Here is a 17474-nt window from a genome sequence, read left to right on the forward strand (position 1 = left end):
CTTCGGATATCAAAACCTTCGGACATTGTAACCTTGGACATCATGACCTTCAGACATCATAACCTTGGACATCTTACCCTTTGGACATCTGAACATTCAGATGGCGCAACCTTCAGACATCCTGTCCTCTGGACCACTCCTCCTATCTGATCCTGCTTTGGACTCTGTCCCTTGCAGTCTCTCCTCCATGTGCTTCCATCTAGGAAGCTTACCTTCAGAAGTCTTATCTTCGGACCCTATGCAGCAGGTGAAACTCCTCCAGAGTTTCCTGTACTTCTCTAGAAGTTTCTATACTCCTCCGGAAGGTTCCTGTGCTCATCCAGAAGTCCTCCAGCACTCCATCAGAGTAGCCAGTCTCCGGAAGTCCTTCGGACTTCATTGGATTTCATCTGGACTTCATTCTGAAATTAAGGGTATGTACTTGGGAAAGGTGCAAAATAAAATATACTGACTACCAAGTGCTGAGCACTAAGTGTCGAGTTCCAAGTTCTCGAGTCTCCGAGGTTCCGATTTCCGAGTGCCAAGTGCCCCGATGCTTTCGGGTATTACACCCAGTAGCCCTCGCTCTCAGGGGCCCATCAGAATTTAGATCATCTCAAACGGATGTGATTTGAGTGAGATATGAGCAAAATACTATATACCGGTGAATTTTGGCATCAGAAGTTCGATGCCTTTCAGGCATTGACAATGAAGATAGCCCTCTAATCTCAGGTGGTGTGGGGAGAATTCAGATGGTCTGAAATGGAATATATTTGAGTGAGATATATGCAAAAATACAATATATTGACTACTGAGTGCTGAGTACCAAGTGCCGAGTGCAAGTGGGCAGAGTGCCCTGAGGCTTTCAGCGGCATTAAAACACCGCAGGAATTAGCCCATGCCTCCAGGGCCCCATCAAGAATTTAGATCATCCTCAAACAGATGTGATTTAAGTAATGTGTCCGCAAGTGCGGAGGGCCGAGTCCCAAGTGCTGAGGCCTAGTGCCTGAGTTGGGTCCAGTTCCTGAGTTCCTGAGTTCCGAGTTCCGAGTTCCGAGTTCCGAGTTCCGAGTTCCGAGTTCCGAGTGCCCCTGATGCTTTTCGGGTATTAACACCCAGATAGCCCTCGCTCTCAGGGACCCGTCAGAATTGAGATCATCTCAAATGGATGTGATTTGAGTGAGATATGAACAGAATACTATATGCCGGGTGAATGTTGGCATCAGAAGTTCGATGCTTTCGATGTTATTGATGTCGGGTCTTGATGCTTTCAGGCATGAACATGTAGATAGCCCTCAATCTCAGGGGTGTGGCAGAATTCACATTGTCTCAAACAGATATAATTTGAGTGAGATATTTGCACCATACTATGTATATACTGGACTACCGAGTGCTGAGTGCTGAGTTTTGAGTTCCGAGTTCCGAGTGCCAAGTGCCGAGTTCCGCGTGCCGAGTTCGAGTGCCGAGTGCCCCGAGGCCTTCGGGTATTAACAATCCAGATAGCCCACGCTCTCAGGGGCCCATCAGAATTTAGATCATCTTAAACGGATGTGATTTGAGTGAGATATGAGCAAAATACTATATACCAAGTGAATTTTCACCATCAGAAGTTTGATGCTTTTGATGTTATTGATATCAAGCCTCGATGCCTTCAGGCATTGACATGCAGATAGCCCTAGATCTCACGGGTCTGGCAGAATTTAGCCCATCCCAAATGGATAAGAGTTGAGTGAGATATGAGCAAAATCCCATATACTGTGTGTATTTCAGCATTGTAAGGTCAATGCTTTCCATGTTTGCAATGTCTAGCCTCAATGCATTCAGGCATTCACAAGCAGATAGAACTTGATCTCAGGGGCCTGTCACAATTCAGATCGTCTCACACGGATAAGACTTGAGTGAGATATGAGCAAAATATTACATATCAGGGTGATTTTTGATGTCAGGCCCTTGCACCAAGGGTAAGCACATAGCACAACAGGAATAAATCCTGTTGTCCTAGTATCCTTATATATTGCATATACTATTGAAGGGATGTTGGGGATCATATTTTTGCCTCAAACAGACATGATTTGAGGGAGATATGAGCAAAATACAATTTATTGGGTGTGTCTGAGCTTCGCAGGTTCAATGTTTTTGTTGTCAGCCTTGTGTGGGAAAAATTCTAAAACATCAGGAGAAACATAAAAACACATCATCAGGGACTGCATCAGGTTTGCTATGATCACACCTATGTATAATATGATAGATTGGCTTCCAATGTACTGTTCCAGTCCCTGAAACAGTATCTGTCAGTGGTATGTATCTCTAAATACAAAAAACTCGAATTCAAGGCAATCACTGTGCACTGGTGCAAGAAAGTTACAATCACAAGATATATACATCAGCAAAATATGATTTTGCCACACGGTTACCAGAAGGTCACAAGCTTTGACAGTGCTTACTAGACTAAGGATATGATTGTCTTAACTCAATAGTCTTAACTTGCTAGGCATAATATAAGCTTTCTTAATAACCATGACTGTCATATCTTCCATAATAATCCTAACCCTCACAGCTTATGTATTATGTAGTAATCAACAATCATATTAGACTATCAAGTGAAGACTATCGTGTAATGACTATCAAGTTAAGACTACTGTATTTTATTCTAAGTCTGTACAATAGACCTGTGATACTTGATGAGTGTCAGCCTGAACAGTATATTAAAGATCACACTATCATACTACACATAGGTATGACTATTGAAGGACATGATGTAGTGCCTTATGATGTGTTTTTATGTGTCTCCTGATGTGTTGAGAATGTCCTACATTACCTCATATGTCCATGTGAGGCCATATTGAATTCTGTGACACTCCTGACATTAAGGGCTATCCACATGTCAATGAACACAGTCATCTAGGCCTCACATTGAAATCATTGAAAGCATCAAACATCCTGATGCGAAAATATGATCCAAATTCTGAAGGACCCCTGAGAGTGAAGGCTATCTGCATATCAATGCCTGAAAGCATTGAGGCCCGACATCAAAATCATTGAAAGCATTGAACTTCCAATGCTGAAATTCACCTGATATATAGTATTTTGCTCCTATCTCACTCAAATCACATCTGTTTGAGATAATCAAAATTCTGATGGACCCCTGAGAGCAAGGGCTATCTGGGTGGTAATGCCCGAAAGCATCGGGACACTCAGCACTCGGAAGGCACTTGGCACTTGGCACTCGGCACTGGTACTCAGCACTTGGTAGTCAGTATATGGGATTTTGCATATATCTCACTCAAATTATATCTGTTTCAGACAATCTGAATTTTACCACACCCCTGAGATCGAGGGCTATCTACATGTCAATACCAAAAGCATTGAGACCCGACATCAAAACATCGAAAGCATTGAACTTCTGATGCCAAATTCACAGCCTGGTATATATAGTATTTTGTTCATATCTCGCTCAAATCACATCCGTTGAGATGATCTAAATTCTGACGGGCCCTTGAGAGGAGGGTGATCTGGGTGTAATACCCGAAAGCATCGGGGCACTCGGCACTCGGCACTTGGCACTCGGAACTCAGAACTCAGAACTCGGCACTCAGCACTCGGTAGTCAGTATGTATTTTGCAAATATCTCACTCAAATTATATCTGTTTGAGACAATGTGAGTTCTGCCACACCCCTGAGATCAAGGGCTATCTACATATTAATGCTCGAAAGCATCAAGACCAGACATCAAAAACATCGAAAGCATCGAACTTCTGATGCCAAAATTCACCCGGTATATAGTATTCTGTTCATATCTCACTCAAATCACATCCATTTGAGATGATCTAAATTCTGACGGGCCCCTGAGAGCGAGGGCGATCTGGGTGTTAATGCCCGAAAGCATCGGGGTACTTGGCACTCGGAACTGGCACTCGGAACTCGGCACTCTGGCACTCGGAACTCGGCACTTGGAACTTGGTTCTCGGCACTTGGCACTCGGAACTCAGAACTCAGAACTCGGCACTCAGCACTCGGTAGTCAGTATTACATAGTATTTTGCAATATCTCACTCAAATTATATCTGTTTGAGACAATGTGAGTTCTGCCACACCCCTGAGATCAAGGGCTATCTACATGTTAATGCCGAAAGCATCAAGACCAGACATCAAAAACATCGAAAGCATCAAACTTCCAATGCTGAAATTCACCCGGTATATAGTATTTTGCTCATATCTCACTCAAATCACATCTGTTTGAGATGATCTAAATTCTGACAGGCCCCTGAGGACGAGGGCTATCTGGGTGTTAACCGAAAGCATCGGGGCACTCGGAACTCGGACTCGGCACTCGGCACTCAGCAGCACGGCACTAGCACTTGGGATCGGCACTCAGCACTTGGGACTCATTAAATCACATCTGTTTGAGATGATCTAAATTCTGATGGGCCCCTGAGAGCATGGGCTATCTGGGTGTTAATACCGAAAGCATCAGGGCACTCTGCACTTGGCACTCAGCACTTGGTACTCAGCATCAGTAGTCAATATATAGTATTGCATATATCTCACTTGAAATTCACCCGGTATATAGAATTTTGTTCATATCTCACTCAAATCACATCTGTTTGAGATGATCTAAATTCTGATGGGCCCCTGAGTGTGAGGGCTATCTGGGTGTTAATACCCGAAAGCATCGGGGCACTCGGCACTTGGCACTCGGCACTCAGAACTCAGTTCTTGGCACTTGGCACTTGGCACTCAGCACTCGGTAGTCAGTGTGTGGTTATTTTTGCATATATCTCACTCAAATTATATCCGTTTGAGACAATGTGAATTCTGCCACACCCCTGAGATCAAGGGCTATCTACATGTTAATGCCCGAAAGCATCAAGACCCGACATGAAAAACATCGAAAGCATCAAACTTCCAATGCTGAAATTCACCTGGTATATAGTATTTTATTCATATCTCACTCAAATCACATCTGTTTGAGATGATCTAAATTCTGACAGGCCCCTGAGGTACGAGGGCTATCTGGGTGTTAATACCCGAAAGCATTGGGGCACTCGGAACTCGGAACTCGGCACTTGGCCACTTGGTACTCAGCACTCGGTAGTCAGTGTGTGGTATTTTGCATATATCTCACTCAAATTATATCTGTTTCAGACAATCTAAATTTTGCCACACCCCTGAGATCGAGGGCTATCTACATGTTAATGCCCGAAAGCATCGAGACCCGACATCAATAACATCGAAAGCATTGAACTTCTGATGCCAACATTCACCCGGTATATAGTATTCTGTTCATATCTCACTCAAATCACATCCGTTTGAGATGATCTAAATTCTGACGGGCCCTTGAGAGTGACGGCTATCTGGGTGTCAATACCCGAAAGCATCGGGGCACTCGGAACTCGGAACTCGGCACTCAGCACACGGCAGAAAGCTTGATTGCAACACTGATGGCACTGAGGTGGATGAGGGAACACCTCCTGACAGTGATTGAATGCCTGAACGCATCGGGGCACTCAGCACTCGGCACTCAGCACTCGGCACTCGGAACTCAGAACTGAGCACTTGGCGCTCAACACTTGGGACTCATTCACCCTGTATCTTGGATTGTGCATATATCTCACTCAAATCATATCTATTTAAGACTATCTAAATTCTGATGAATCCCTGAGATCTAGGGCTATCTGCATGTCAATGCCTGAAAGCATCGAGAGCCGACATCAAAAACATCGAAAGCATCGAACTTCTGATGCCAAAATTCAACTGGTATATAGTATTTTTGCTCATATCTCACTCAAATCACATCCGTTTGAGATGATCTAAATTCTGACAGGCACCTGAGAGCGTGGGCTATCTGGGTGTTAATACCCGAGAGCATCGGGGTACTTGGCACTCGGAACTCGGAACTCGGAACTCGGAACTCGGAACTCGGAACTCGGCACTCAGCACTCGGCACTTGGTACTCAGCCCTCGGTAGTCAGTGTGTGGTATTTTGCATATATCTCACTCAAATTATATCTGTTTCAGACAATCTAAATTTTGCCACACCCCTGAGATCGAGGGCTATCTACATGTTAATGCCCGAAAGCATCAAGACCCGACATCAAAAACATCGAAAGCATCAAACTTCCAATACTGAAATTCACCCGGTATATAGTATTTTGCTCATATCTCAATGCGAGACAAAAGATTGGAAACAAAACTCAAAATTCGAAACTCGAAAGTACTGACTACCGAATACCAAGTACCGAGTACTGAATCTCGGGTCTCGGTACTCGGTATTCGGTACTCGACACGATGCTCGAAACTCATAAAACTGTTTCGAATCACCGAGTACTGACTACCGAGTACCGAGTACCGAGTACCGAGTACCGAATCTCGGGTTCTCGGTACTCGGTATTTGGTACTCGACACGATGCTCAAAACTCGTAAAACTGTTTCGAATCACCAAGTACTGACTACCGAGTGCCGAGACCCGAGATTCGGTACTCGGACTCAGTACTCGACACGATGCTCGAAACTCATAAAACTGTTTCGAATCACCGAGTACTGACTACTGAGTACTGAGTACCGAGTACCGAATTTCGGGTCTTGGTACTCGGTATTCGGTACTCGACACGATGCTCAAAACTCGTACAACTGTTTTGAATCACCGAGTACTGACTACCGAGTACTGAGTACCGAATCTCGGGTCTCGGCACTCGGTAGTCAGTACTCGGTGATTCGAAACAGTTGTACGAGTTTTGAGCATTGTGTCGAGTACCGAGACCCGAGATTCGGTACTCGGTACTTGGTGGTCAGTACTCGGTGATTTGAAACAGTTTTACGAGTTTCGAGCATCGTGTCGAGTACCGAATACCGAGTACCGAGACCCGAGATTCAGTACTCGGTACTTGGTATTCGGTAGTCAGTACTTTCGAGTTTCGAATTTTGAGTTTGTTTCCAATCTTTTGTCTCGCATGCCGAGTGCCGAATTCCGGGTGTCGGGTGTCAATACTCGGTTCTCAGTACTCGGTACTCGGTGATTCGAGTCTCGAGACTTGTGACTCGTGATTTACAAATCGACATTTGAAACTTGTGATTTCTGAGAACAATGTGTATTATCTTATGTATTTCTGTACTCATTTCACCGACTACCGAGTGCCAAATCTCAGGTCTTGGGTCTCGGTATTTCAAGACAACAAAAATGTATATCATCTTAAATTTGAATTTTCTTAACTCGAGCCTCGAAACTCGTAAAAATGTACAATACCTAGGCCTATCTGTCTATATGATATGTATCTGGGCCCACCCGTCTATCTAATACATAATTCACCTCACCCTTGGCCCACCTGTCTATCTAATATTACCCGACGTCGGCCCACCCATCTATGTAGAATTCCCCACGTCGGCCCACCCTTCTATCTAATATGACCCCACGTCGGCCCACCCATCTATGTAATAAATAATTCCGCTCACCCTCGGCCCACCCGTCTATCTAATATTACCCAATGTCGGCCCACCCATCTATGTAGAATTCCCCACGTCGGCCCACCCGTCTATCTAATATGACCCCACGTCGGCCCACCCGTCTATGTAATAAATAATTCCCCTCACCCTCGGCCCACCCGTCTATCTGATATTACCCCACGTCGGCCCCACCCGTCTATCTAATATTACCCCACATCAGCCAACCCGTCTATGTAATAAATAATTCCCCTCACCCTCGGCCCACCCGTCTATCTGATATTACGCCACGTCGGCCCACCCGTCTATCTAATAAATATTTCACCGCTCCCTCGGCCCATCCGTCTACAAAATAATACTAATACGTCGGCCCACACGTCTATATAATACTATTTGCTATACATCTCTCCTCAGGTCTATAATATATGTCAATCCTACTCTACATATTACCCACATGGGCCCACCCATCTCCATAATAATATTTCTCCCGGCCCATCCGCTATCATCGATGATATATATAACATTAGCATAGATGGGCCCCCACCCGTCTCCATCGGAAATAATATGCCTCCCGGCCCACCCGTCAACATCGGGAATATACATAACATCGGCCCATAATCCGCTGGCCCGTATTACACGGGATATTATGTAGGTCGGGTGACCCGTATAATACGGGATTTGTCACTGAAGGGGCTCACATAATATCCAACTACCTCGGCCGATCCATCTATTGAAAATTCATGTCCATCAGCCCACCCATCTACTTTACATATTCCCCACCTGGGCCCACCCGTCTCCATCGGGAATAATAACACTCCCGGCCCATCCGTCACAGTCGAGGATATATCTACCCTCGGCCCATGGTCCGCTGGCCCGTATCATACGGGATATTATGCACGTCCATCCACTCGTATAATACGGAGATATGTTACTGCAATATGTGACTGTCTGTGGGTTATCTGTCCTATGTGCTAGAATATTAAAATGAAACCTAAAACGAAATCTCTGGTCGAAGCCCAGGGAAAACGAATGTTATCCTACAAAAGAATGGCAGTGTTTCTTCTGGTATTATGAGGTATGTGCGGTGATAAGGTAGGGATGCGCTGTGGTGGGGCGCGCTCTAAGGGGTTTCTTCATCTTCTTTCTTCTTCCTTCTGCATAAACCGCGACTTCCGCGCTCATAGAGGCAAAATGCGATGCTTGCGTGGGATGGCCGGTGATATGGGATAGGGATGGTGCAAGGTTGGCAATGGCGTATGGTCAGAGAGCGCTTGAAGGGCGTGAAGAGTGCGCGCATGAGCATCTGGTTGACGGTAATCTGCTGCAAGGTACTTGAAATGCACTTAGTGGGGAGTGCAGGGCTAAAAATGTGATATTGAGAGGCAATTCCAAGATTAGTTTCACAAGCATAAGCGCATTGCGCGGTCAGGTGCGCGCAGAGCGTGAGAATACTAAGCGTCGGTGGCGAGTCTAGGCCAATATGGCTGCGCTTCAAAGGCAGATAGCTGGTAACTGGTGTGAGGATCAAAACGGTGTCAGTAACAAAAATGCGGAACTTCCATATGTCAAAGGCGCATTGAGCGCTCAATGAAAACGCATGCAGATCATCAAGGACATTGTCCTGAACAGCCTGATAGGCTACGGGCGGCAACATGGCAATAGGCACTTTGCTCCTTGAGAGCTTTCGACGTATAACAACCATAAATCGCGTTAACTGAGGAACATTCGTACAAACCATTAGCGCATTTGAGCGTGTTTCTTCCGGAGTGGTTCTAGCGTGGTCAAGGTATGCGTCTTGGTCGTCTGGAACATGATCCATGTGATGCGCATCTGATGCACCACTTGGACATTCGGTTGAAGAGCATGAACTGCTATCATTAAAAAACGCGGTTTCGTCAGTAATGCACGGATTGTCAAGGGGCATACTCTGGTCAACTGGTGTCGCAGATTGAAGCTCTGGCACTGCAGGAGGCACCTGATTAGGCGCGCTAAAGTGCGATGAGCATACCAGGTCAGATTGAGACATCAGAGCGAGGGGCAAAGGCGCAGTATCTTCTACGTCTGGATGGTGCGTTTCTTGGACTACTGGGGCAGGGATGGCGTCGTATGTTTCAGGAATTGGTGCGATGATTGCTGCTTCTGGTTGCTCTTGAGCGCGTTCTGGATGCGGAGGTGCGTTTGCAAGGGGCACTTCAATGGTGGCTGGTTTTTCGAAGATAGGGCACTTATAGTGGCAAACACCACATTCTGGCCAAAAATCCAAGACGTGGTCAGCAAATTCCACGTAGTTGTCAAATTCGCGGTATGAGAGAAGCTGCCTGTGTTTAGGCGCTGTATACTTCAGTGCATACTTAATGATCTCTTTGTCTGTTAAACCAAGCAGTTGCGCGAGTCGTTCTACTGACTCCAGGAAGTTGACGAGCTGAGTACCATTGCCTGCAAAGCGCGGCGCTGAGTTGGCTATTCGAAGGGGCATTCCGGATGAATCTACTGGGTCGTACATGGCGTGAAGATGGTCGCGTTAGGCGTGGAAAAAGCGCGGATTGAAAAGTGTGGATGGAGGAGCGCAGATGGAGTGTGTAAATGCGCGTGTCGTATAAAGGTCTAGGAATGAACTGGTTGCTGTGTCAGATGGCCCCCTTGCGGTGGGCTCCAGTTGAGGCGATCTCAACCTGGCTGGGCTGATATGAAATATCTAAAAATGCTCAACCAGTATAAGTGAGTCTTGGCTCTGCCTAGCTGCTATACTTGCAGAATGCAAGAACGTTCGACCCTAAAGGGGAAGCAAGGAAAGCAAGGATCCACGGAATGATGCTGATCAACCCTGGTGAATGGCGGTGAAAGCACGAGAAACGCGCTGAAGGCACGTGCGGGAAAGCGGAATGCGAAAGTGCGCGAAGCGCGGGAAGGTAGTGCAAGCGGTGCACAAGTGTAGAAGATGGATACTGAGACTGATAAGAGGAAAAGTGTGAATCTAGACAGATACTGATGGTGCCACTAGCTATAGACTGATGCTAGGGCCTCAAGATGATGATGGATACATGCATTGCATGGAACTGACTGGTGATAGATACTGAGTGGTAGGAAGGTAAGGTGGAATAGTTGGGTGTAAAACGAACATGAGAGTATGTAAGTTCTACCTAAGCGCTCTCCCAGGGCTTGGAGCTGAATAGGGAGCACTCTAAGTATGTAAATGAGGTAAGGTGATGTAAAGTAAGGGTGCATAATGAAATGGGAAGTGTAATATGCTAAATATGGTCAGATAATGAAAAGGGACATACCGAGGGACTGGTTGGACAATGGATGGATGCTCCTGGATGCTGTGCGACATAGTGCGCTTAAGTGCGAGAAAGTGCGCACGCGGGAATACTGCGCATTGTGTGGGAAAGTAGTGCGCCTATGGCACATTTCACAGGAAAGTGTTTCGCTCTATAGGGAAGTCATTGTGGATGATGGTGCGCATTGTGCCATGAAGGCCAGTTGTCAGAATTCGTAAAATGAGCCCATATGAGCCCACAGAAACGCGAGTCTCTACACCGGTTATAACCGGTTAAGAGGTTAGTTAGATGGATCTGTGATTTTGGGAGGGTTAGTAGGGTTAATGTACTAGGAGTTAATTGGGTTAATTGGGGGTCACCAAACTTTTAATCGTTATCATCAATCTCTCCAATTCTCTCTGTGCCAGCATCCTGGGACTGTATTACCTCTCCAAGCCGCTCCGATGGGTAGGGAGAAGTCCTGGCTGTGGGATCATTTTCATCAGGGGACTGTGAAGGTTGACAAAGTGCACTGGCAAGCACACTGTAAATATTGTGTCAATGTGAAGGCTAAAGATCTCGCAAATGCTGATCAACAGGCTGTTGCACACGGAATACTGCAGGCTGTCAGAACTTTCACAATTTTGACGCAGGAAGGTGAGTTTTTGTCAATCGATGCCATGTAACATAAATGATTAATGTATACTGTATAACGGACTCAAACAGCATGTGATAATGTCCCTTATATTGCTGGAAAGGTCGAAATCATGGCAAAAGGAATACATATTGGGGTTAGGACAAGTAGTTGAGGTTGAGGATGACATCTCAGGCATTTCAGATTCGGAAAGTAGCAGGCAGCGACTTGGACAAATTTGTTGCTTCTTCAGTCAGAAGAGAATGTTTTGCATCCGCGACATGTTCAATTGGTCTGTTGAGGTTGGATGGGACGAGTTTTGGTTCCAGGGTGTGAAAAACATGGAGAGTGAGGCTTTATTCTACGAGCTAATTTCATGCCTGCCCGAGGATGAAAAAGTACTAGTAGGAATGTCCCAGGGGAGTCATCAGGCATGGGAAATAGTCCATTGAGTTCAATCGTTATTGACAACTCAGAGTAGCTAGCACTTTGAAGTAATTAACTGTTTTAACCCCATTAACCCCAGTTATTTTGCAGTTAATTCAAATCAAGACGCACCAGTTTAGGCTATACTGTCAGATTGAAGCATCAATAAGTCTGGTAAGACATAGGCTGTGATGCACAATGTGTCTAGTTCCTTGATGTCTGTAGCTTGATGCATCATGAAGCATCAAGCTACAGACATCAGGAACAATACCCATTTTGAACAGGTACACTCTTGCTGGCTTCTTGACATCTGTAGCTTGATGCTTCATGAAGCATCAAGCTACAGACATCAGGAACAATGCCCATTTTTGGGCGAAACATGGCATCATGGGAAAGTGTGGGGCTTCAGCGCAGAGATGCACAGAAGCCCCACACTTTCCCATGATGCCTTGTTTCGCCCATTTTGGGCAGGTATGCCTTCCTGGCTTCTTTGCCGTATTTCTTGCTGAAGCTTCACTCTCTCCTATGATGCTTTGTTTCACCCATTTTGAGCAGGTACGTCCTTCCCTGGCTGTCTATGTTGAAGCATCACGCTTTCCCACGATGCTTCAGATCTTTTGTTTCACTCACTTTGAACAGGTACGCCTTCCCGGCTTCTTTGCGTCTCTGTGCTGAAATATCACGCTTTCCCACAATGCTTCAGATCTTTTGTTTCACTCATTTTGAACAGGTACACCTTCCTGGCTTCTTTGCGTCTCTGTGCTGAAATATCACACTTTCCCATGACACTTCAGATTTCTTGTTCACCCATTTTGAGCAGGTACGCCCCTTCCCAGATCTTTTGTTTCACCCTAATTAGCAGGTACATCCCTTCCTGGGTTCTGTCCCCGGCTTTTTCAGGCTTATTGCCTCCATCCCCGGCCTTTCTCCCCCTTCTCAACAGTTCTTGACCCTGTCTAGCTACCAGTGTAATTTTTCTCACCAAGTCTGTCACTGTGACGCCGAACGAGAATCATGATTCGCCATTCCTACTTGAAATTTCACTAAGTCCTGTCCATAGTATGTACAAACATGTATACAGCACTGTGCACATGAAATGTTGTCAAGTCCAGCACATATATACAAGTCCAGCACTGTGCATATGATAGACAATGAACTTACTTGTGCGCATTAAATTTTCACTAAGTCAGACGCTGAAAATACTCTCATATCCAGAGAATTATAGGCAAGGAATCAATGTGTATTAATGAGTCGATTGTGCCCCGAAGGGTTATTACAATACGTGCAGTATGTATGGACTGGTATAATGAAAGCATTGCTACAAAATATTGATGGGCAGGCAACTCAGGTGCCGGATTTGCGTTTCCTGTCATAAAATTAGCACTGTCCAAGTCTAATGGTGACAGGAAAAGCACTTACTTCTTTTGAGTGGCGTTCTCCACCTCGCCTGTCCTAAGTCTCTTCGCACTCTCACCTATCATGTTCGCTTGTGCCATGCGTGTTGACTCCTGACAAACCCGACCTGTCTTCCGGAGAGGGATATCGACTGAGGGGGATGGGTTAGTAGAAGATTGGGTAGGCTGTGGATGGGTAAGTGCTGCTGGGGTAGGCGCTGCTGGGCTAAGTGCTGCTGGGGGGGTAGGTGCTGTTGGGGTAGGTGCTACTGGGGTAGGCACTGCTGGGGTAGGTGCTTGTGAGGTAGGTGCTTGTGAGGTAGGCACTGCTGGGGTAGGCGCTGCTGGGCTAAGTGCTGCTGGGGGGGTAGGTGCTGTTGGGGTAGGTGCTACTGGGGTAGGCACTGCTGGGGTAGGTGCTTGTGAGGTAGGTGCTTGTGAGGTAGGCACTGCTGGGGTAGGCACTGCTGGGGTAGGTGCTTGTGAGGTAGGTGCTTGTGAGGTAGGCACTGCTGGGGTAGGCGCTACTGAGGTAGGCACTTCTGAGGTAGGTGCTGCTGTGGTATGCGCTGCTGGAGTAAGTACATCATGAGGGACTGGAACTTCCCGTGTGATGCCAGGAGTGGTGAAAGAACAGCCATCAAAGTTGAACATTGGCACTGTCAAAGGTGCAGTGGGAGATGTCATCAGGGTCGAATTACTCATCATATTCCAAAATTCGAAGTCCTTCCTCCACAATGTGATGGGAGTATCAGGCAAAGGAGGTGCCAAAGGAGGGTACCGATGACGTCAACAGAAATGCAGGGAGCATGGGTGTTTGGGGTGGTTGGCTGGAAATGCTGGTATCGAAATCCCAAGAGTACGGGTTGTCGAGTCCTTGTGAGCTGATGCGTGAGGGCCCTGGTGAGTCGAAGGGCAGCAGGCTCTCGGGGACTGTCATCGGGGTCACTGCAGGCGATGAGAGAGCCACCTGCAATGAGGTGCTTGCATCCGACATTGTCGGACCCTCGGCCTCTTGATGCAATGAATTCCCTTCTTGTTCCGCAGGGGGCATGTAGTCCAATGCACGCTTCTTCCTGTCATCCTCAGCTGTACATTTCATTAGTCAATAAGTCTTTAAAAGAAAGAAAAATACATACTAAAAACTGTCCCAAGATAGCTTAGGTATGGGTTGAGATGCTTGTCCGTGAAATTCGAAGTTGCCTGCTTCCACATAAGGCCAGCTTGATTCACACCTGTGTGGTAGCTAAAAACAATTTGCATTAAGAATGGGGAATGTGCATATCAGAACCTACATACCTCGATACATAAAGCATGCCCATGAGGCGAGGATCAGGGCCTCCACCAATGACTGTCCACTCCCAACCTGTTAGCTGTCTCACCCCATCAAAAAATTGTGATATTGGGCCAATACACTCCTCTAGCGTTCTGATTAATATGATAGTGTGAGCAAGACATAGAGACAGACAAATTTCACTCACTTTGCATACTGCACGTTGGTAGGTGTTCTGGTTGCCACACCTTCGGAGAGGATGGTAGAAGCCTTGGCTTCACATTCTTTGGCAGCCTTCGCCTTGCATAATAACTGAATTTCTAACGGTGCGGCCTCATATGCCGCTTTCAGTCGACTCCCTGACTGCCATCAATTTCTCGTTCTTAGTTACGAGCAAGCCACACTTGATTTTCTCCTTGATCTCCGACCGTACAGTAGTGTCATAGTTCATTTTGGAAAATATTTCCACCTCAGTATGAACCCGAAGTTCCTTTTGCCTTGTTACTGATCATCTTGGTAATTGATTTTGTCATTGCGTTGAGTTGTGACCGACCACTTTTGCAAGATCCATAATTGAACCAATTTTTGAGTTGCTGTTTTGAAATGAGCATCTTTTTGAGTCAAAAATCAAATTCATCGTTATTGACCTTCTTGCACGCCTCAATCGCCTTTCCCAGTTCCATATTCTCAGCCTCGCTAGGCTCCAAAGGTGTCCTGTCTGGGTACAGCACATTGATTTCAGGCCATCACTGTAAGAACTCTGCACTAACGTTAGACCAGAAGTTCAATAAAGTACCCTGAAGCTGCTGTTTCAGGAACTCGCTGAATTGAGACTCAAGGTAATTCCTTTGTTCAGCGCTTGTCCAGTGAGATCCAACCATCTGTCATAATAATTGTAGCATGATCAATGACAGCATATTAAAGGTGTGTCATCACCACCTACCTTGTCTTTTTTTGGTCTGCATTTGGTAAGTCGGCTGGAAAGCTTTAAAGTGCTGTAATCAATCTCAGCAACTGAATGGGATGATTTTAGACACAGCTTACTTTTGTTTTGCTTCTGGTGGGCCGGCTGTAAGATTTTCAGGTAGTTCAGGCACATTTGACCAAACTAAACATACAGTCAAGCCTCAAAATAAGGTTCAGCCATCTATGAGGGACCAATCATGTTCTTTTATTTCTATAGTACATAGTGTCAGGAGTTATATTTCATATTGTATACATATGTATATATAGACCATGACAAACCCAAAATGAAAAGCTACCGCTGTCAAGATGTCCTCACTGTCATATACCATATTCCTGGGTACAGATCCGATCCAGATCCGATGGACATATCCGTCGTCCGGTCCACAGATCCGATCTAATCCTTGTTTCATGTCCTGTTCATATAACTCTAACTATCGTTCATCTCCTTTCAGGCATTCCTGTACACCGGTATACCGGTTATCCTTTACTTCTGTTATGCTTACTGATCCGCTACACTTACTGATCCGCTTTAGCTTAGACTTCATTCCCGGTTATGATTCGTTATCCATCCGACTTACCGATATGCTGTACACATACTTTGCTTATACTTCGTACATAGCCTTGCATCCTTGCTTATTGATCATTCCGTTAGTTATCCGTAGTATATAAACCCTTGTACATGCGCTGTAGTAGATCAGTTTGAATATCATCTTAGACTGCACTCATTCTGTCTGGACTCTAAGTCCATCCGTTATCCGTCCGGACTTGAGTACGATACTCTTGTCTACTCCGAGACTTAGGATTGATCCCTATAGTCTATATATCCGTCTCTGTATTCGGACAGTCCTCGCCTGTTAGTTTCTAGTTCGGATCCAATCCGGATTAGCCGTTACTATATACGTTCGATATCCGGAAGCCATAACGGATCCGTTACAAGACTTATCCGTCTCAATATACGCGATACTTTAGTACTCTGAAATAAGGGGCAAGACTCGGGAAAGGGGCACAGCGCACGAGCTGAGGCCGAAGCCCTTCGGATCCAATACCACTTGAGTACGGTCTTAACACCTCACCCCCATTTAGCAGTAACACGTATTCATTTTCAAATGACCGATTCAACTTGTACCTGTACGGTCTGCATCCAGCCGTGCACTCCATCCTTGGTGGAACCACTAACCTTCACTATCAACGAGCTTGCTGCCGCTCTGCAACTCATCAGGGACCAGGATGGTGAGTAAATTCTGATTCTTTTCCTTGATACTCAATGTTCCATATTATCTACACAGAAATCTTCCAAGCGCACAACAACTCTGCTGCCGAACTGCATTCTCCTCACACAGACTGTTGCCCTGCTTGTGTTTTCCGTGCCCACCGCTGCCAGTGTTACGTCTGCCATGCTGAAATTCTTGGTGAACCTTGCAAAACTGAATCCCAGCCTGGTACCGCCGGTGAGTGATTTCCTCTTCGCAAAGTTCTGATCCTGATTTTTCATTTGATGGCAGCATCCACGCTGCTGTGGCTGAGAGTATTTGTTGAGTAAATGTGCAGTTTCATGTGTCCCAAAGTGCTCGTGCGCTCAGTAATGAATGCTTTTAGCCTTAAGTCAGACTAAGTATGGAGTAACGGAAGTCACACGCCTGGCCGTATTCTTTTGTCAACCACAAGCACTGTTATAGTGCTACAATACTCAAGTAATTACACTCCTCTCTGGGATTTCTTCTTCGACTTCATGCCACTGAAGTATAAGAACGAGCAACAACGTCACGATGCCCGACTGAAATCCAAGCGCAGGTGTTATGAAAGGTAAGCCTCCCGAGTCTAAATTTCAGTAAGTAGGTATGACAGTATTTCATGTAGGCACAAGCTTGATGAGCGCTTGAAGTCTAGGACTTGTTGGTGCAAGCATCTGGGAGCTACTGTGGTGTGTACATCATATACTATCAAATTTACACCTCACACTGACCGGATAAACCATGAGACAGGCTACACAACATTTTCTAGCACGACTAGATTTGATATGGCTCAACCTTGGCTATCAGCCGGGCCATTCTCAATACACCGTTCTCCAGTCACAGGGCCTTATGCTTGTCCACGAGGTGGATGACAAAG

General features: G+C 45.9%; 5 protein-coding genes across 5 annotated transcripts; 2 read left to right on the forward strand and 3 right to left on the reverse strand.

Moving 5' to 3' along the window:
• Nucleotides 1-100: 100 nt before the first annotated feature.
• On the forward strand, nt 101-558 carry DFJ58DRAFT_728651 (uncharacterized protein; the record flags this gene model as incomplete). The annotated part of the gene is made up of 2 exons (XM_041385622.1): nt 101-413; nt 467-558. The coding sequence occupies 2 exons, from the start codon at nt 101-103 to the stop codon at nt 556-558; spliced, it is 405 nt and encodes a 134-aa protein (XP_041243244.1).
• A 7977-nt stretch (nt 559-8535) lies between these two features.
• DFJ58DRAFT_728652 (uncharacterized protein) lies at nt 8536-9918 on the reverse strand (the record flags this gene model as incomplete). Its single annotated transcript, XM_041385623.1, has 1 exon — nt 8536-9918. The coding sequence occupies one exon, from the start codon at nt 9916-9918 to the stop codon at nt 8536-8538; it is 1383 nt and encodes a 460-aa protein (XP_041243245.1).
• Nucleotides 9919-11407: 1489 nt separating this feature from the next.
• Nucleotides 11408-11758, forward strand: DFJ58DRAFT_661363 (uncharacterized protein; the record flags this gene model as incomplete). Its single annotated transcript, XM_041382210.1, has 1 exon — nt 11408-11758. One exon carries the CDS (start codon nt 11408-11410, stop codon nt 11756-11758), a length of 351 nt encoding a protein of 116 aa, XP_041243246.1.
• A 1318-nt stretch (nt 11759-13076) lies between these two features.
• On the reverse strand, nt 13077-13813 carry DFJ58DRAFT_728653 (uncharacterized protein; the record flags this gene model as incomplete). The annotated part of the gene is made up of 2 exons (XM_041385624.1): nt 13077-13098; nt 13152-13813. The coding sequence occupies 2 exons, from the start codon at nt 13811-13813 to the stop codon at nt 13077-13079; spliced, it is 684 nt and encodes a 227-aa protein (XP_041243247.1).
• Nucleotides 13814-13877: 64 nt separating this feature from the next.
• DFJ58DRAFT_728654 (uncharacterized protein) lies at nt 13878-14850 on the reverse strand (the record flags this gene model as incomplete). Its single annotated transcript, XM_041385625.1, has 5 exons — nt 13878-14215; nt 14266-14372; nt 14426-14554; nt 14608-14758; nt 14802-14850. 5 exons carry the CDS (start codon nt 14848-14850, stop codon nt 13878-13880), a joined length of 774 nt encoding a protein of 257 aa, XP_041243248.1.
• Between the last annotated feature and the right edge of the window lie 2624 nt (nt 14851-17474).

This window comes from Suillus subalutaceus, assembly GCF_016647625.1.
Source record: "Suillus subalutaceus strain FC151 chromosome Unknown DFJ58scaffold_62, whole genome shotgun sequence".
Lineage (NCBI taxonomy): Eukaryota > Fungi > Basidiomycota > Agaricomycetes > Boletales > Suillaceae > Suillus > Suillus subalutaceus.